The sequence below is a fragment of the Agaricus bisporus genome (genome assembly GCF_000300575.1).
Source record: "Agaricus bisporus var. bisporus H97 unplaced genomic scaffold AGABI2scaffold_6, whole genome shotgun sequence".
Taxonomy (NCBI): domain Eukaryota; kingdom Fungi; phylum Basidiomycota; class Agaricomycetes; order Agaricales; family Agaricaceae; genus Agaricus; species Agaricus bisporus.
Genome location: NW_006267369.1, coordinates 1361765 through 1381189, shown reverse-complemented (window position 1 = coordinate 1381189; position 19425 = coordinate 1361765). Strand labels below are relative to the sequence as shown.

The following is a 19425-nucleotide window of genomic DNA, read 5'->3' as shown; positions in this document are numbered from 1 at the left end:
CATCTGCAGTCCGTCGACATGCAGCTTCTGCATAATCTCCTCCTACAATCAACATCTAATGACACCGACCAGCTAAAAGCCGTACGTCCTCCCCCACGTATGATCCATATCCATCCTACACCATTTATTTTGCCAGGCAACGGCGCAACTAAATCGAGACTTCTACAAAAATCCGGGATGTATACCCGCCCTCGCCGCGATCCTTGCAACCTCCCCTCAACAGGCGGTGGGTCACGCTCAAAAATTTCCAGTCGCCATATCTCTGACCCTTTTGTAGGTAAGACAGCTTGCAGCCGTCGAGTTACGAAAACGCATCAGCCAGAAAAGTGGCACTCTCTGGTCTTCCCTAGATCGCGTACAGCGCGATGAGATAAAAGCCAAACTTCCCGAACTTGTCGTGATAGAGACCAAGTATGCCTTCATGATGTTCTCACTGCCATTCATCCATTCATAACCATCACTTTTCAGTAACCTTGTTCGCCATTCTGCAGCGCGTGTCATAGCCGCCATCGCCGGGATTGAGATACCAGAAGGAACCTGGTCCGATCTCCTCCCCTTCCTCCATCAGTCTTGCACATCAGAGATAGCTGCCCATCGAGAGGTCGGCTCGTATATCCTTTTCACTGTCCTCGAGAGCATTGTCGACGGCTTTCAAGAGTACTCCGATAACATCTACAAACTTTTCGCACAGTTGTTGGTCGATCCAGAAAGTTTAGACGTACGGATCACTACTGTTAGGTTCGCCATCCTACCCTATCAATAACATCTCACGATCCTATGATGTCTTCAACAGGTCTCTCGGTATCGTCGCTTCTTATATTGACGGCGACAACAAAGAAGAGATCGTGCGTTGCTGTTGCAGACACAGCTTCAAATTGCTTAACCTGCTATACAGCGCTCATTTCAAGCTCTTCTTCCAAGTATGATCCAAGTCATCGGCCAATGCGTACAAGATGGTAACGAGGATGGCGCTCGAAAAGTTTTCGACGTTTTGGAAACCCTTCTCATTCTCGTTCGTGTTCTTTTGTCGACATGGGTGTGTCTTTGACCCTATATCTTCATCCAGGAAGTTCCTATCCTGAGCAAGCACATACTGGAGCTCGCGCAGTTCCTCCTTCAATGCGGTTCCAATAAATCGTTCGATAATGAGATCCGTATCATGGCTCTAAATGCATTAAACTGGACGGTCCAATAGTGCGTAACCCTACTATGATTTGGAGCATTCGTGCCAACGGCATTACAGCAAAAAGTCAAAGATCCAGAGTCTTAACCTTGCTCGTGCCATCCTTGAGGGACTCATGCCGGTCACAACTGAGGATGAGCCCGAAGACATTGACGATGACTCCGCATCTCGGGTATGTGCACCACAGTCATTATCAGCACCGATGTTTACCCTGCCGTCCCAGTCTGCCCTCCGTATCATTGACGGTTTAGCTACTAATCTCCCACCTTCCCAAGTATTCCCTCCTCTGCGCGATCTTATTCTCAGCTACTTCGGCTCTCCGGACCCTACCCACAGACGTGGTGCAATGCTTGCACTTGGCGTTTCCGTCGAAGGCTGTAGCGAGTTCATGACGCCTCTCATGAGCCAAGTCTGGCCCATCATTGGCAGAGGTTTGGATGACCCTGATGCAAGCGTTAGAAAGGCCACTTGTGTGGCTGTCAGCTGCTTGTGTGAATGGCTTGAAGACGAATGCGTTGCTGAACACACCACTCTAGTCCCTGTGAGTGATATACAATACTATTCCTTCGGTTCAATTTACAAATATCGGCGATAGGCTATCATGAACCTTATCAACCACGAAGCCACCCAACGCTCAGCTTGTACTGCCCTTGATGCTCTTCTTGAGATTCTGCACGATGTTATCGATCAATACTTGCAGTTGATTATGGAACGTCTTGCTGGGTTGCTCAAGACAGCACCGCTTGCTGTCAAGGCCGTCGTGACTGGTGCTATCGGCAGTGCCGCACACGCCTCCAAGGAGCGTTTCCTCCCCTACTTCCAACCCACTATGGACGTTCTCCAACATTTCCTCGTCCTGACTGGCGAAGGAGAAGAGATAGAGCTTCGCGGAATCACTATGGATGCCATTGGTACATTCGCTGAGGCTGTTGGAAAAGATGTGTTTCGCCCTTACTTTCCGGATATGATGAAGCAGGCTTTCCAGGGCATCGACCTTGGCAGTGCCAGGCTTCGCGAATGTAGTTTCTTGTTCTTTGGCGTGATGGCCAGAGTGTTCGGGGAAGAATTTGCTCCCTATCTGCCAAGTGTTGTTCCTCCTCTGCTCACAAGCTGCAAGCAAGCCGAGAACGGGGAAGATAATACCGGTACGCTACCAGTCATAGTCCATGATGGACCTATACGATCCTGACTATTTGTATCAGTCTCTGCCTCTGAGGCGGCAGCAGTTTTCAGTACCGAGACCTCGCCTGACAAAGGAGGTGACGTTGAAGATATTGACTTCGATAAGATCATGGACGTCAACAGTGCTATCGCAGTCGAGAAAGAAATTGCTGCAGATACTATTGGCACTCTCTTTGCTGCAGCGCAAATCCATTTCTTGCCTTTCGTAGAATCATGCACTGTCGAATTGACTAACCTGCTGAACCACTACTATGAGGGTATTAGAAAGAGCGCCACTGATTCTCTCCTTGAGATCGTCCGCACTTTCTATGACTTGAGCAAACCGGTGGAATGGCAGCCGGGGAAGACCTCCGTACGTCGCCTGTTTGCGATATACATATCACTCTGACAGAAGTCTTAGAGTGTTCCCCTTGATTCCAGTGTCAAGGATCTCATAAACCATGCAGTTGTACCCCTCCTAGATATGTACGAATCTGAAGATAACAAGTGAGTCTCATTCGTCTATTTTCAAAACAACACCTCTATCGGTGCTGTGATGATAAACCTACTCAGCTCACTTCGAGACATTTTCCATGAGAAAAAATCTATTATACTTTATCTGACCACCGTCGCCTCCCTGATTTAAAACCAATCACGTCCTGACGCATTTACTTCTAGATCCGTTGCATCCGCTCTTTGTGTTGGCATGGCTGAAACCATCAACAAAGTTGGCCCCGCATTCTTCGAGGACCGTAAGAAGTGTTACTATTTCAGCATGGATATGACCTGAATTTTGATTGCCAGACCTTGAGGAAATTTGCAATATTGCTATTCAGATCCTCGAACAGAAGGCGTTCTGCCAACAAGATCCTGATCAGGACGATGAGGAGGAGGCTCCTGAAGATCAAGCTGAATATGATTCTGTCCTCATTTCATCTGCCGGCGACCTCGTTGCGGCTCTCGCAAACGGGTTAGGAGCGGAGTTCGGCCCTGCTTTCAATACCTTCTTCCCTTTGATTGCTAAATATTACGTGCGTTTCTTCCATAAGTTCATTTCCCTCTTACTGATCATAGGAAACGGCAACAGAAAAAGAGTCGTTCTCTCAGTGACCGTTCCTCTGCCATTGGCTGTCTCGCCGAAGTGATAGATGGGATGAAGGGTGCTGTCACTCCTTCAACAGAGCCTCTCCTTGAGCTATTTTACAGGGCTCTTAGTGACCCCGATGCAGAAGTTCTCAGCAACGCGGCATTCGCTACAGGCCTCCTCATTGAGAATTCTGAGGTTGACCTCTCGCCCCAGTATCCACAGCTCCTCGCAGCTCTCGAGTCGCTGTTCAAAGTCACTGCCGACTCACCCGCGCCTCGTCTCAATGCCAAGGACAATGCAGCCGGTGCAGTGGCTCGCATGATTGTCCGTCATCCTGCAGCGATTCCTCTTACGGAAGTGCTCCATGTCCTCGTCGAGGCTCTTCCTCTGAAACACGATTACCTCGAGAATCGGCCCGTTTTCCGCGCTATCTTTTACCTTTTCCAAAACAATCCTGCAGCAATTTTATCTAAACTCGATCGCCTTCTTGTGGCCTTTGCGGCTGTCCTAGACCCGAGCGTCCCAGATCAAATTGGTGAAGAGATCCGGGCGGAACTACTCAACCTCATACGTCTTCTCAACGCTGAACAGCCAGCAAAGATCCAAGCTGCTGGTCTGAGTGCCTACGTGTAGTTGAGATAGCGACTGTCATTTGTGGGATTTGTGTCATTGTCTTTTTTTTTCTCTGTATGGATTGTGCTACGATATTCGATTCTCCCATAAGCATCTCTTGGCCCTCTCTTTTATATTAGAATATTGTTCTGCCAGAGTGCAAAGTTTCCGGTAATGAAGTATGTTGATTCGGGTTTGAATGGGTGATATGATCGGGGCGTGATCGTCGATGGAGCATAGCTCTTGTTTTGTTGTATTGACCCCTGCCCAACGGACTTGCATCTCTACGTCACTGAAGTCGCGAACGAAAAATCGCTGTGTATAGCTCGCTGGCCGAGTCGTCCTCTGGGCGATGCCTACTCATCATCTGCCCAAAACCTTTTCTATGCTAGTCGCTCTTTCCACCCTTATGAGTCTGATTCCCGGTATTCGAACAACAACGGTGATTGTGCATAACCCTTTGAACAATCAACTCCCTACGCTTGCCCGCGTCAATAAGTACTGGACATGGTCTCCTTCTTCGGATACGTTTTATTCTCCCGGCGATCAACTCAAATACACTGCATTGGGTTTACCACACTGGATGGCTTTCGACGAGTGGAGTTTTATGTTTGCCGGGACGCCCTCGGAACAAGATGAAGGCTGCAACGACGTCACGCTTACTGCTCATGGATCATCCTCTTCCGCTTCTTCTCGAGTCTCTCTCTGCGTCTCTCGGAATCCATTGCCGCTTCCAAGGTTATCCATCGCGACTCAGTTTTCCCCTGAAAATCCTTCGATATCCTCAGCGTTTTTCCTTTCTCCAGGATCTAGTCTCACAACCTCTGGCGAGCCTTGCCTTAGAATCCCGTCAAAATGGTCTTTCAGTATAGGTTTTGAGTACAACACATTCGACCACGACCCCGGCGACCCTTCGAGCGACGATTTTTACTATGGAGTCAAACAGGTCAACGGTAGCGCACTTCCGGACTGGATGACATTCAATACCAGAGAGCTCACTTTAAACGGAGTTACACCCGCGGAAAAGGATCTCCCAACGCCGGCTACTTTCCATCTAGGGCTCTACGCGTCTGAACAAGAGGGATATTCTGCGGTTAACATGCCTTTCTGTGTCATTGTTGCGAGCCATGAACTCTCTGCTGCTTCCCCAATGTCTACTGTCAACATCACTGCTGGAGTCCCTTTCAAGATTGACTTGAACTCTCCTGCCGACTTCTCGGGAATATTCTTGGATAACAAACCCATTCACGCGCAAAACATTTCAAAATTAACGATTGATGTGTCTGGCTACGATGGCTGGCTGTTGTACAATCCTGCGAATCGCACCTTGTCTGGAAACCCGAAGCCGGAACTTGCTGGGCAAAGTCTGACACTGCCAGTGGATATCAGCACTCCTTTCAATCAGGGGATCAGGACCAACGTCTCTATTGCAATCGTCCCCTCTTATTTCACTGAAGGAGATTTTCCGACGATATATGCTGGACCGGGGGACAAGATTTCGTTTAACCTCTCGCAATACTTCTCTAACTCGTCCGGTGGAGATTTGGATTTGTCAATGATCTATGAACCGACGGACGTTGAATCCTTCCTCACTCTCTCTAATGGGTCCACACTGGAAGGTACTGTCCCGGATAATTTCCCCACGGTACACATTCTTGTTACATTCACGGCATTTTCGCGCGTCACACACTCAACTTCGCATGCCAGTCTAGCAATCTTCGTTACTGCGTCTGGGAGTCAGGACAGAACTCCCAAGGGACGATGGGGTGGGCTCTCTGGGAATCAGCACTCGAGACTTGTTTTGGCTTTAGCGATTATTTTTGGGATTCTGGGAGGGCTATGTCTGATTGGTGGGATCCTGGCTGTTGTGAGAAGAATGGCTAGAGTTGAAGATACTGCACTTACCGGAGAAGAAGGCAGGAATGCTTTGAGTGATAAGGATAGGAAGTGGTATGGGCTTGATGGCACTCCGACTCGTCGGAGCAAGTGGGCTGGGTTGTCGCCGAAACTTAGTTCCCTCGATGGAAAGATAGGCTTGGGTTTGCGAAGAATCCCAGAACGGAGCGGGCGAAATCAGGCTGGATCATCGAGCGCGCAAAGTTCGGGCGTTCTAAGCAAGCGGGAGTTCTTTGCAAAGCTGAAGCAAACAGTGAGATACGTCAGCGATAAATACTCTCCGAACCGGAAGCCATTCAGTTCAGATAGTCTGACTCCTCAGATTGTTGAGAGACCCATTATCGTGAGGACGAAGACGGCACCTCCTACGGTGGAAAGCTTACCTTTTCAGCATGTGATCGATGCATATGCAACGAAACCATTTGGAGGGGCAAGTAACGTAGGAAGTGCAAATTTGTCGCATTCGTCCTCGTCATCCACCGCCAACTACTCCATTCCCCAACGGCGGGGAGATTTTGGCAAACCAAAAGGCAAGACACAAGTTCATTTCGACGAAGGTATGTCTAAAGATTAAACTTGGACTAATTGGTGAGCTGAAGAGTTAATTAGGGCAATATCTACGTCCGAGTTCAAGAACAAGCTCGAGGAGTAACAAGAGCCTCACTGTCTTTTCGCAGGATTCACCTCTAGTAGGTGTAATTACCGATGTGTCGCCAGCGTCGCCTGCCCCTGCCACGTTGCGCCCTAGGCTCGTGCCATTCACGAGTGCTACACGAGTTCTAGTTCCCTCGTCGTCACTAAACGATGGTATAGATACTACGGATCCTGCGGTCAATAATGTATTCGCAGGGGGTCAGCGGATTGCGAGCCAGAAAGCAAAGATTGTGAGAATGCCAGAGTCGGGTGGGGATGGGGATGGTGTAAAAAAAAGTGGGAGTGGAGATGAACTCAGGGTGGGCCTTCGGTATGTCCAGGCGCTTGGAGCAGATAATCAGCCTGGGGCCGTCATTTCACCTGGCGCGATTTCAAACATGCAATCCTCGTTTTCGTCTTTGGACTCCTCGAATGCAGGACACAATGGGCTCGTGGGTACTCCAACAGAAAAACGAGTACTAGTGACACCTGGTCAGAAGTTTAAATTCTTTGTTCGGATTCCACCAGTGTCAATTGCAGCCAGGGCTCAGGGCGTAACGACATCGACGCCAGTTATACTGCCTCGCGAATACAACGTGAAAATCATTTCGGGACAACCTTTATCTCAGCTGCATGTCGATCTAAACGGAATTGAAACGAGGGGAACTGCAGAAGTTACGGGAGAAAGCACGAGGGAGGATATTGGGGTTATCACATTTGGAATCTATGCTGGACGAAACAGTGAGGTTTGTCTAGCAATGGTCATTATTGAAGTTGCAGAAACACGGTGATGTGGACATTCTATTTTTTCGAATTCAGCCTATGTATTTTATACCTGTTCCAGTCGCTTTTTTGTATCGCTTCGATGTAAGTAGATTAGATTTGTGGAGGAAAAACAACGCGACGTGGGATTGAACGGATGTACAGACATATACAGGACTTGACGCATACAAGCAGTGAACACGTCTCAAAAGAGGATTATAGTCCCAAAAAAACCCGATTATCCGAATCTATCAATTCTCTCAACCGAAACGACTCCATTATGCAACTGAGCGGCGTGCTCTACGCCGTTCATGATTTCCAGATGAGGATCGCGAGTGACCCAATGTAGAAGTAGATGAAGTGTTTTGTTTCTATCGATAGGGGACGAGATTACGCGTGGAGCAACCAAAAAGACGCGTATGACTGACCATGGGTGACATAACTGCCAAAATTCTTGCCGACAACGACGTGCCAAGTAGCACCGTGTCGTCTGTCAAACTCCTTCTTGATAAATGCGGCAATATCTTTCTCGATGGAATATTTTTCGAGAGCAGAGTTTGCGATATCAACGGATTCCTGCTGGAGCTCTTCATTCATATCAACGTTTTTGATAATGGCCTTGGGGCCAGAGGGAATGGAGGCGACACCGCCGGTAGAGGCGTCTGTGGTGGCGGGTTCTGATTTTACGTCGGCCATGGAGAGGAAGGCGGATAGGGGAGAAGACGAAGGTGGGGGTGTATGGGCTGATTATATGCAGCTGCTGGAGCGGTTATTGTCAGCACGTGGGATGGAGACACATGCAACCAGGCATGCAGCGGTGATCCAACATACATCGCTCGGTTTATCCACGCGGTAAATGCCCCTCACGGACACATTTCTTGCTGGGAGCGTGGATGCCGGAATGCAATTGGCACGCTGCGATATGTCATTCTCCTGCCCCTCGCATGTAATTTTTATCCCCCTCTCTGGCATCTTTTCGTCATCTCTGGTTCTCGAGGCTCTCACTGGGACACACTCTGGTGGGCATACAGCCCTTCTTCGCCCAGCGCGTATACTGCACCATGCGGACATGTCATGTCGGCACCTTGGCTTGAGCTACCTAATTTCTTCACCTGTCTTGTCTCCGGCAAATCGCCTTCGTCTCGGACAATCTAGGGGAAAATGGATATCATATGTACAGATTGCATCCAAGATCCCTGTTCTTCGGCCGAGGAAGATTGGTACAGATTCAATGTCATTGCCATGGTGAAGGTCTAGGGACTGCTCTGTCCATGGGCCATATGTGTATTTCATCAGCTTATCATGCACGCATATAGCTTTGCACGCGGCGTTATAGCCCATAAGCGTGTAGCTGACTCTCAGAAATGGTACACAGCGCTGTAGTGGCATGCGTTTCACCTTGTGCTGCATGCCTATAATTACAGGTTCCCATACATTCCTAGAACTACCCTCACGGTGGAACAGGGCCTGACGGAACCTGATTCTCCCTGTTTGTGATCGGTCATATATGCAGATGATCTAGTTAAACATGCGAGCGCCATCCCTCAAACTCCGTCGCCGTAAGATGAGCTACCGAAAATTAAAGAACTCCCACCTCGCCACCTTCGAGAGTCCACTCCTTCTTTAGTCGCCTCACGATCTCCCTAAAGGACTCACCCGAGCCTTTCTCGTGTATGATTACTACGGCCACTCCATCTTCATAATCTTCTTCATAATCGGATCCTGACTCGCCTTCCGTGAGAGGTTTGGATACGAAGATTGGAGCCGGGATGTTCCTCATCTCCACACGAAATTTGGTCGGTTTCATCATGCCCAATATCCCAGTCGAGTCTTCCATTTCATCCATCTTGCACTTCAGAGTGATACTAGCTGAGGACTCCTCATCACGATCGGTGAAGAGCTCTTGCAACTCGGAGAATACTTGGACTTGTATATTCATGTTCATGAGCAACCGCCTACACTCATTTCGTGTTGTTATAACATCCCAGGTAGAATAGAGCGTATGCTGAGTAGGATAGGAAGATTTGATTCGGAAAATCGCGTCAAGCCAGGTGCGTTTGGGGTGTGAGATGTTATTATGGTCAGGAGGGGGGTAGTTGTCGGGCGAATTTCCGAGCTCGCTTGATGATTTACTGTCGGTAGGGCCAGCGCTTTTACCGTGTCTACAATAACCAAGCTCGTTATATCCGTATTGGTGGCCGGGCGCAATCTTCTTCCGCAGACTGAGAGTATCCGACAAAGTGATGAAGCAGTTCCCACTATCGACGGTCCTCAGCTCATTTTCCTTTTCGGCCATGTTCTCTTTGTCCGACTGATGACTATTAGGTATCCTTTGAGGCTTGCGTCTGACGCTGAGGGGCCGAGTAGTATTGATTGATGGCATGAATGCATTGTCGGCCGAATTGCGAGAGTTATGCCCTATCGAAAACACGAGCTGCCCGGACTTCTTTTCAAACCTTCTTTGTTCGAACCCACGGTCTCGTTGATCATCATCTCCAGCTTGAGCTTGTGTACTAAGTTTTGAGAGACCCCGTTGGCCGACGAGTTCCATTTGCCTAGTAGCCTTTGAGTGAAGCGCGTCTGATTTCTTGGCCCTAAAAGATTGACTGGCCTTCGACTTCTCGAATCTATTTGTGTTTTCGGCAAGGGTGAATGGCGGAATCTGGACATCAAGTATCAGATGGCGAAGATTGTCGAAACTTGAGAATTCAGCCTCAGTATTAGAATTCGTGGTAGAAACCAGATAACGATCACGAGCTTTGCGTGGGGTCGGTGGTCCAGTCCTTGGAGGCTGGAAATCCTTTGAACCAGACGGTGTCACTGACTGTCCTGCCGTTCGTTTTTCCAAACTAGTTGCGGCTGATTTCTTGGCATCACTCTTGCCGGATTTCTTGCTTTTGCGGACCGGCTTCCTCTCGGACTCATCTTCGCTGTCATCGTCTACAGATCGCCTAGCTCGATAATTGACTAGAAGGTGGTATATCCCTTTCTGCCAGTTGTTTTCCTCGTTAAGAAGACTCTTGATGAGATCATCATCCGAAGCACCGTGCCATAAGATACGGAGGTTCGCGAAGATATCGGGATCAATACGAGACTTGCTCTGGAGAGGATGCGCAATGCGACTAAGTTCTGGAACCGAATGAGCAGCAGTGCCGTCGCTATGATACAGCTTGTAAAAAGGATGTTGAAAGATCTCGGACATAGTGATCCGTTTCTTGGCGTTGACTACCAACATTCGCTTGATCAAGTTCTGTGCCAGGGGATCCACAAAGGGAGGTATGACAAACTTTCCGGCAGTGACCTTGTCGAGAAGCTCCGGAAGACTGTCGTCGTCAAAGGGCAGTTGTGCAGTGAGCAGAGCGTAGAGTATTACGCCACAAGACCAGATGTCCGCCGAAGACCCGACGTAAGGTTCTCCCCTTACAATCTCTGGAGCAGCGTAATGGGGACTTCCACATGATGTCTTCATAAGATCTGTCGCGCCTGAGGTATTGATCTGCCAAGCTGCCATACCAAAGTCCGCGATTTTGATATTATAATTATGGTCCAGCAAGATGTTTTCAGGCTTGAGATCGCGGTGAGCCACATTGAACCGATGGAAGTAATCAACAGCACCAATTATTTGATGGAAATACTTGAGGGCTTCTGAGAGAGATAGTGGACCGTATTTGCAAATGTGGTCGAATAGTTCGCCGCCTTGGATGTATTCGAGGATGAGGTATAGGTGGGTAGACGTCTCCCATACATCGTAGAGACGCATAATGTTCGGATGATCGATGAGTTTCATGACGACGATTTCGCGTTCGACAGCAAGCCTTTCTCGCTCAACTTCCTCTGCCAGACGGTTAAGGGAGACATGGGATGCGGTCAAGGAGGTCTTGGAAATAATTTTGATGGCAGCGAGTTGGCCCGTTTTGGAGTGCCGAGCAATTCGAACGCGGCCTAACAGTTGTGATAATAAGCAAGCTAGGACTAGAACAAATGCAAGAACACGGGCGACCTGAGCAGCCACGACCAATCGTCCTTCCGACTTTCCAGCGGCCGATCATCTTGGGATCATTGGGCTTGTCCTGAGGTGCGAAAACAGTGTTCATGGTCAAATAGTAGAAGGTAAGTGGATAGAGAACGGATAGAGATGTAGGATAGGAAGATAGGAAACTGCGATTAATTAGTGTTAGCCGCTCGGGAACGCGTTCTCGGTAACGCCGCCTGTCACGCGAATGGATCACGTGGCCGTGATGTCTGACTCCTCGCGGTCGCGGTTTTCCTTTCACTCCCACCACCGAATAGAACTCAGATGCAGCCAACACCGGCCCCTTCAATTCCACCTCAATTTGATTCAAACGTACCAGAATATCTACCGCCCCCACAGAATGTTGACAGCGCCCCGTTTGCTGTCCTCGCTGGTTTGTTTGAGAAGCTTTCCACAGAAAGAAAGCAAGATAGAAGAAAAAAGTTGCTCGATGCTTGGTTCACTGTATGTTAAGAGCGCCAATTAACCTGAATCTGCCATCGGATCCTCATGGGTCCTTCCAGCACTGGAGACGTGAAAAAGGATACGACCTCTATCCCGTCTTGCGACTTCTCTTGCCTCAGGTATGCCATGCAATAAACCCGACTCTCTAAGCATGAAGACCATCATCTTCTTTCATAATTTCTCAGAAGGATCGAGAACGCGCAGTTTACGGTTTGAAGGAGAAGAATCTCGCGAAAACATATATCAAACTGATCCCCTTGGGTATGAGGGACCCAGATGCCATCCGCATGTTGAACTGGAAAAGGCCAACAGAACGCGAGGTATGATTTCAGTCTTAGTTTCGTTAAACCGAGACAATGTTTCATCCCGAGCAGAAATCGTCTGGGGACTTTCCTGCCGTGCTTTATGAGGTCATCAGTAAGCGATCCTCTGTGATCGAGGGTTCCTTGTCTGTCGACGAGCTCAACCACATTCTTGATGAGCTTGCACAAAACATGGGAAAACAGTATGTTGTAAATGTTTTGAGGGGGCTAGGATCTCATTTCCTTCTCAGAGATGTCCAGTCGAAGATCTTACAGCGTATCTATAATAAGTCTACGGCAGAAGAACAGCGATGGATAATCCGCATCATTCTTAAGGGTGAGTAAGGTCATGAGATCCGAGAGATACTTTCAAGATACAACACTGCGTAGACATGCAAATTTCGGTGAAAGAAACCACTGTATTTTCCGTTTTCCACCCAGACGCCCAGGATCTCTATAACACCTGCTCAGATCTCAAGAGAGTGGCATGGGAGTTGTGGGATCCTTCCTTTCGGTTGAACGTAGAAGTGGGTCTACTTGTTCTATCTTATTTGACAGCACTTAAAAGGTTCAGGACAAAATGGTACAATTGTTTCATACGTTTGCTCCCATGTTAAGCAAACGTCCAACTCGAAAGCTCGAAGATACAGTTCGAGAGATGGGTGGTTTAGAGTTTATTATCGAGGAGAAACTCGATGGAGAGCGGATGCAACTTCATAAGCGAGGCAACGAATACTACTATTCTTCTAGGTATATTTCGGCATTCTCTTTCCTTTGTGTTGTCGCTGATTTTGATCAGGAAGGGGAAAGATTATACCTATCTTTATGGTAAACATGTCGGTACAGGTAGCCTGACCCCCCATATCGACAAAGCTTTCGACAGTCGCGTTGACGAGTCAGTGTTGATGGCTTTTACCTATCGAACGCGGTTTAATCAATACCATAGCATCATTTTGGATGGAGAAATGCTCGTTTGGGACCCAGTGACGGAACGCAACCTGCCTTTTGGGACACTCAAGACAGCGGCGTTAGGCAAGTAGATTCTTCAGACGGCATTCCTTTCTTTGATAGATTTCTACTAGACAAGACGCAAGCGGATATTAACCCACGGCCCTGCTGTAAGGTTTTTTTTCTACTTGCAGATCCATCTTTGAATTAATCTATTTCTCCAATAGTCAAAGTTTTTGATCTCCTTTACCTCAATGGCCAGTCTCTGATCCACAAACCTCTCACTTTCCGGAAACGCAATCTTAAACATTGCATCACTCAGGTGAAGGGTCGTATCGAATGTGTCGCCGAGTTCAAGGGAACTACGGCTAAGGACATTAGGGAACGGATGGAAGAGGTCATGGCTGCCAGGGGCGAAGGACTGATCATAAAGCATCCTTTGTCGAAATATACTTTGAATGGTAGGATCATGGATTGGATTAAGGTTAGTGCTGTTCCCGTGCAATTGTGATTTGAATGATTCACCTATGTTCAGGTTAAACCAGAATACATGGTATATTCATTCACCTTTGATGCTTTTCTTATCCTGATCAATCCTAGGACAACATGGGTGAAACTGTTGACCTGCTCGTTGTCGGTGAGTGAATTCTGTATCACGAGAATTTCAGCCTGACCTGGATAAAGCTGGAAAATATGGTACTGGGAAACGCGCTGGAGGTGTATCCACTCTCATATGTGCTGTTTTCGAAGATCGTCGAATTGACGAAGACGACGACGAGCCCAAGTTGGTCCAACGAATACATGTTGTCCGCTTAGTCGCTGACGAATACTTCTAGATACAGTACCTTTGTTAGGATTGGTTCCGGACTATCGTATGCCGACTATGTTTGGATTCGTGCCAAACCATGGAAAGTATGGAATGAACAGCAAAATCCTTCATTTCTACTAACGGAGAAGCATTCTCATGAGGACAAAGGAGATCTGTTCTTGGAGCCTGAGGAGTATATATTAGCCTGATCGGCACTTAATATAGTATACTGACTACAATCCCCGTAGCTCATTTATCGTGAAGATTAAGGCAGCAGAGATCGTTCCGTCAGGTCTGTTGAGATTCTTTTTATAACATGCTTCGCGGTACTGACAATTGTGGATAGATCAATATTACATGGGCTTCACGATGCGATTTCCTCGAGCGATGAGCATTCGTGATGATCTTACTATCGCGGACTGTATGACCGCATCAGGTGAGTTTCAATGCACTTTGAGAGGCGAATATTAAATAAAGTTGGCAGCTGTACTGGAAGGCATGAAGACTGAGCGAAAGCGCAAAATGGAGAGTGACATTGCGTGCGTTGGTCCTTCGGCCTTTCACATAGCCGTGTGTGTACAATGATGTCGCTATCCATAGTGGGCTTCATCCCAAAAGGTCTGCGAAGAAGCGTAAGAAGGTATGGGAAGGACCGAGTATGGTATTAAAGGAAAGATCATTCATGGTCTGTTTAGGCTACCATAATCCCTCAGTATCAAGGACCGAATCTCAAGAACGTTTCTATCGAATCCAATATCTTTGATGGAATGAAGTTCGGTAAGTAGACTGATCAACAAGTCTAGAAATGACGTCTGACTAAAATTATTCTCAAAGTGGTGATGTCCGATCCCAAGTCACGGTCTGGTGACCAAGTCCGCAGAGACTTAATGAAACTGTGCGCGGTTCCAGTTTGTTTATTGGGACTAGATTGACACGAGGCGTTGGTTTCCAAATCAGGATACATGCCAACGGAGGTATGTGTGCGCAGATCGTTAAGCCCGAAACGTTTGTTGTCTATGGTGGGACTGTTATGCGTGAGTGCCCTACAATTGAATGCTCCATGAACAAGCTTTATACTCATTTGATATTTTCTTCATGACTCCTGAACTGATCTACGGCGCGAGCTCAGCGTATGATTTGAAGTTGGTGGTACAGAAGAATATTAACGACGTGATCAAACCCTCGTGGATTAAAGATTCGATAACGCTCGGAGAGATAGCTCCGTTTCATCACAAGTTTGTCTCCCAGGCTGCCACTTTGAGTTCGTTATAGTGCTGATCCCGAGCAGGTATTTTTTCCATGCCACACCTGGAAGGAAGCATGAAATCGATTACGATGAGGGCGGAGAAGAGGAAACGATGGAAGAAGACACGGAGGCGGTCGGGTTTAGCGACAATGCTGAAGCAATGCGGGTGGAATCAAGGGAGACATCTGAGCAAAAGGAAAGCGATCTAGAAGATTTAGACCCTGATTTGGCAGAATGGTTTAGGGGAGGAAAGGCTTCCGATGGCGGGGGGGTCGAGTCTGAAACCGAAGCGGAGAGTGACAATGACTCAGACAACGTTGATGTAGCGGATGAAGAGGGAGATGAGTTTAAAGATGACTGGGAATTGGTGAAGAGCGGGGAACATACGACGGATTCCGAGGATGTGCAGGATGTGAAAATGGGCGAGACGGATGAGGCTATGGCCTATGATGAGAATCTGATATTCAAACACCTGTAAGTTGCCTTCGTATTGCTTTTTTCATGCATCGATTATATCCCTGTTAGGTGTTTCTACCTTGATTCCCCGATGAACGCGCGTCGGAATGAGATGGAGGTGAAGAGTAAACACGAAGAAGCTATCACAGGAAGGTATCTAAATTCCGATTCACTCGTAGTGGCTCATTATCTGAGAAAAAAAAAGGCTGGAAAAGATAGCTGAACTCATCATCGCAAATGGTGGCAAGATTGTTGGTCTTCACGAAGACAAACTGACGCACGTCGTACTTGACAAGCGAGACATAACGCGGAGAATCGAGCTGATTAAAGCCACTTCTCAGTAAGCAGCCTAGTACGGCGTGGTATACACGGCTGAAGCGTATTCGTATAGGCCGAAACGGCGTCACTTGGTTATCTGTGAATTCATCGAGGCTTGTATAGAGGAGAACACTCTACTGGATGAGGATGGTGGGTGTAGATATTATTTTTTGATTTAGATGCTGATTTGGGATGCAGAGTTTGCGCCGTAGGTATGAGGTTGGTGAAGGCTAGATGGAGATCCGATAGAGTAGCCTACGTTAGTTCGTGTCTCCAACGTGTATGAAATGTCTGGTGAAGGAGATGAGACTTTGGGTGAGAATGTCGGAGTTGATCCGTACCCGGACGTGTCGCCTTGATTTGGCCCTTGTCTCCCTCCGCCCTGACATCTGCCTACCCTCGCACGGCCTCCTCCTCGACGCGCTACCCTCCTTTCCCATATCTCCCCCAGGCCGTGTCGAGCGATGGCTAACCCCCAGGTCTCTCCCATCTGCCAGCTCCTCCTCACTCTTGGCATAACGCGTGAGGACCTTAGCAAACGTAGTGACCAGATGCGACAGTTCCTCAATCCTGAACAAACCACCCCCTCACGCGTTGTTGACCGCGACGCTCACCACAGGTCGCGCTCCAACTCAGATTTGCCCTCGAGATTAAGATCTTCCAGCACATCGTCGTCCATTGCTCGTTCCATCTCCAGAAACAGTTCTACTTCTTTCCGCGACTCCACTCCCCCCATCACCCCAATTAAGTCGGAAGTGTTTGACAACGGCGTCCCCGCGAGGCAGTACAATTCAATGGAACTGGTTATCGAGCGCCAACGTAGACAAAATAAAAAAGAAAGAAGAACTCGTAAAGAAAGGGAACGCGAGCTGTCAAGAAATGCTCCAAATCCACCTTCACCCTCACCCAGCAACACGTCTTCCCAACCTAGTGTTAGTTTGGATTCTTTTATGCAATCGCGCGACGGAGGCAGGGCGCTTCTCGCAGACGACGAGGATGGGGCACTGCCCATCATCACCCCCGTGTGTTCTTTCTCCACGCGTTAAAACAAAAACAAACCTGACCATCTTATTAGAAGCAATCTATCGCGCCTGTCACGCCTCAAAAGAGTAAATATTACAGAGAACATACCGAGTTCAATTCCACTAGTCGCCCGGGAGAGGTAACGCCTTTTTCTTGTGTGGTTGTTTATTCTCGGCTGAGACAGTCCAGGAAATCACTCGAAAAATTGAGACACCTACCAGTGCGAGAATGCTGTCAGCCTCGAATCCGCAAAGCATTTCTCATCATCAATATTATCCCTACTCAGCCTACGGTAGCTATGTATCTTTCAGCCAGGATGCGGAAGCTTCAACTTCCACCCTTCCCGTGACACCTCAAGCTAAGCGTACCCACCTGAAAGTGTTCAAGTCACCGCTACCTCCGTCATCACCACCGCCTTCCTCACCTCCTTCTTCCCCATCATGCGCCATAAATCTGGTTTCATCTCCGGGCCCAATCGGCCCGGCTCCTCAAGAGGAAGAATATGACAATTTACCATACACCCTCCCACCAGGCCCGTACTCTACAAACAAGCCGGACTTATCATACGCGGCGCTCGTGGGACAAGCCATCCTATCATCGCCAGAGCATCGTTTAACTTTGCAGGAGATCTATGATTGGATCACCATCGTGTATCCGTATTTTAAGCGTGGGGAGACGACCTGGATGAACAGCATCCGTCACGTCTTAAGTACCACGGTGTGTTTTCGCAAAGTTCCAAGGGATCGATCTGTTGGTCGCACTCAATGGGCTATATGGGATGAAGATCTAGAGTGTTTCAAGGGAGGCAACTTCCGGAAGCATTTGTGCAAAGACTATATGAAACAAGCTGCTGCCAAGGATAAGCAGACCAAGGGAAAGTCTCGGGTGCGAAAGAGAACTGATACTGATGATGCCGACCTTCGCAAATCTAAGCGCCCTCGCAAGGATCAAGTCTCATCCCCCTTGGTGGCATCAGTTAACAGTCAATATCCGGCCAGTTTTGCTCCCCTCTTCCCCCCTACCCGACCTACCCCACATCATCAGCCCTATTATCAGTCATGCTTGTCTCAAACTCCTAATCTCCCGGCCGACATCATATTTCCTCCTCTCCCCGCCGCGTCGGCTTTCAATCGGGTTTTGAATAGGCGTAACGAGAACGCACCGCAATCTTCTGCAAGCAGTTCAACCTCTTCCAACAGAGCCATTTCCCCGCCGCAGACTATCTCGAGTTCTTCATACGGGACACCCACTTCCTCGGCGTCATCTGTCCCTGGGCTCACTCCCAACCGGCAGTCTTCAAGTTCACCGTCGATGCCTGCGACAAGCGACATGGATGTGGAAGGCGCGAACTCCGTGTGTACAGTCGCAGGAGCGGATTCTCAGCAGGGCGAATTGGAGCAGATTGACGGCGATGATGTCCTTCCTCTGAGTGGCGGCACGACCTTGAAGCCTGTCCGATTTTGGAGTGAGCCAAACAAGAGTAATGCGCTCGAACCCGGTATCAAGCTTCTAGATTCCAGCCACGTCGTTCCTGAAGATGAAGATAGTCTCCTCAAGTCAAAGAAAGAGAGTCAAAGAGCTGTTTCTGCGACTCAAGTTAGTATTCATTTTTACTTTTATTTTTATTTTAGACCTAATATGGTTTCTATCTTTCGAAATGTAGTTTCCACCTTTCCTCTTATACCCAACATCACCCACTCCTGAAAGGAGAGCGGTGGATACGATCCCTCCGGTGTCCAATGCCGAGGCTGGACCTTCCAACCAACCAAGGACTCCCACTCCGTCCACCCCTCCCACCGGCCATACAAATCTTTCATCTTTTCATACCCCACTGTCGCATAAGGGTCTACACATGAGTCCAACAGCGAGTCTGGCTCATTACAAGACTAATTTGGAGCCTCCTCCTGTCATACCGTTCGACAGCGAAGGCGAGTCCGACCCTCTACGAACGCCACGCAAACGCAAAACGAGCTTGGACGGACTTCTAGGCAATCCTACCACTCCAAGGAAGATGTTCAATCCTAACGCCATAGATTCGCCGTATCGGACGCCCAATGGATTCCAGGCTTCACCCTTTAGCCGAACTCCTCGAGCAAGACCTATACTCGATCCACAAGATCCTAGAACATTGCTTGATGACGAACTAAACAGAATGGGAACACTCTCAGACAGTCCTGGAGGGCTATTTGGCAAGAGTCGAAGTTCGTTGTTGTATGATAGTCCAGGCGCGCTGGATTTGCCTGGCAAGTATCGAACTTGGTGGTAGATTGATTCTATCGCTCATCACTGACACTGGTTATTCCTTTTTTGTTTTTTGCTTTCTTGTCCTTTTTCGTTTTCGTTTTTTTTATATTCGCCACTAATCCCACTTCGTCTTTTATATTTGTTATCTATTTCACTGAATACTATGTTTCACATGATATGAATTTTTTTTTACACTCAGTTGTTGCATATCTCCATCTAATTTGTATCATCAGTTTTGTTTATTTTCTTCTGTGTACATTAACTAAATA

General features: G+C 48.1%; 6 protein-coding genes across 6 annotated transcripts; 3 read left to right on the top strand and 3 right to left on the bottom strand.

Annotated features, from left to right (window-relative positions):
• The first annotated feature begins 9 nt into the window (after positions 1-9).
• Positions 10-4203, top strand: AGABI2DRAFT_206092 (hypothetical protein). Its single transcript, XM_006461920.1, has 15 exons — positions 10-81; positions 137-226; positions 278-411; positions 469-738; positions 794-845; positions 896-1012; positions 1067-1194; positions 1244-1355; positions 1407-1724; positions 1779-2328; positions 2386-2717; positions 2766-2851; positions 3023-3096; positions 3149-3375; positions 3432-4203. The coding sequence occupies exons 1-15, from the start codon at positions 19-21 to the stop codon at positions 4062-4064; spliced, it is 3186 nt and encodes a 1061-aa protein (XP_006461983.1). The 5' UTR covers positions 10-18; the 3' UTR covers positions 4065-4203.
• A 249-nt stretch (positions 4204-4452) lies between these two features.
• Positions 4453-7363, top strand: AGABI2DRAFT_206088 (hypothetical protein; the record flags this gene model as incomplete). Its single annotated transcript, XM_006461919.1, has 3 exons — positions 4453-6496; positions 6549-7084; positions 7202-7363. 3 exons carry the CDS (start codon positions 4453-4455, stop codon positions 7361-7363), a joined length of 2742 nt encoding a protein of 913 aa, XP_006461982.1.
• A 136-nt stretch (positions 7364-7499) lies between these two features.
• Positions 7500-8002, bottom strand: AGABI2DRAFT_136860 (dynein light chain protein type 1). The gene is made up of 2 exons (XM_006461918.1): positions 7763-8002; positions 7500-7705 (listed from the first exon to the last, which is right to left on the bottom strand). The coding sequence occupies exons 1-2, from the start codon at positions 7929-7931 to the stop codon at positions 7644-7646; spliced, it is 231 nt and encodes a 76-aa protein (XP_006461981.1). The 5' UTR covers positions 7932-8002; the 3' UTR covers positions 7500-7643.
• Positions 8003-8535: 533 nt separating this feature from the next.
• AGABI2DRAFT_193326 (hypothetical protein) lies at positions 8536-8780 on the bottom strand (the record flags this gene model as incomplete). The annotated part of the gene is made up of 1 exon (XM_006461917.1): positions 8536-8780. A coding segment is annotated over exon 1 (207 nt), but the record flags the coding sequence as incomplete, so codon positions are not given.
• A 1522-nt stretch (positions 8781-10302) lies between these two features.
• Positions 10303-11383, bottom strand: AGABI2DRAFT_223080 (hypothetical protein; the record flags this gene model as incomplete). The annotated part of the gene is made up of 2 exons (XM_006461916.1): positions 10303-11276; positions 11335-11383. Coding segments are annotated over 2 exons (1023 nt in total), but the record flags the coding sequence as incomplete, so codon positions are not given.
• A 248-nt stretch (positions 11384-11631) lies between these two features.
• On the top strand, positions 11632-19213 carry AGABI2DRAFT_206080 (hypothetical protein; the record flags this gene model as incomplete). Its single annotated transcript, XM_006461915.1, has 32 exons — positions 11632-11811; positions 11871-11930; positions 11997-12131; positions 12186-12316; positions 12365-12450; positions 12504-12634; positions 12682-12863; positions 12913-13008; positions 13060-13145; positions 13196-13231; positions 13289-13545; positions 13597-13614; positions 13662-13698; positions 13746-13845; positions 13898-14062; positions 14118-14161; positions 14216-14305; positions 14354-14408; positions 14470-14509; positions 14565-14646; positions 14704-14764; positions 14827-14903; positions 14999-15104; positions 15158-15589; positions 15641-15746; positions 15787-15911; positions 15963-16039; positions 16154-16238; positions 16341-16911; positions 16965-17051; positions 17102-18508; positions 18576-19213. The coding sequence occupies 32 exons, from the start codon at positions 11632-11634 to the stop codon at positions 19176-19178; spliced, it is 5748 nt and encodes a 1915-aa protein (XP_006461978.1). The 3' UTR covers positions 19179-19213.
• Positions 19214-19425: the final 212 nt, after the last annotated feature.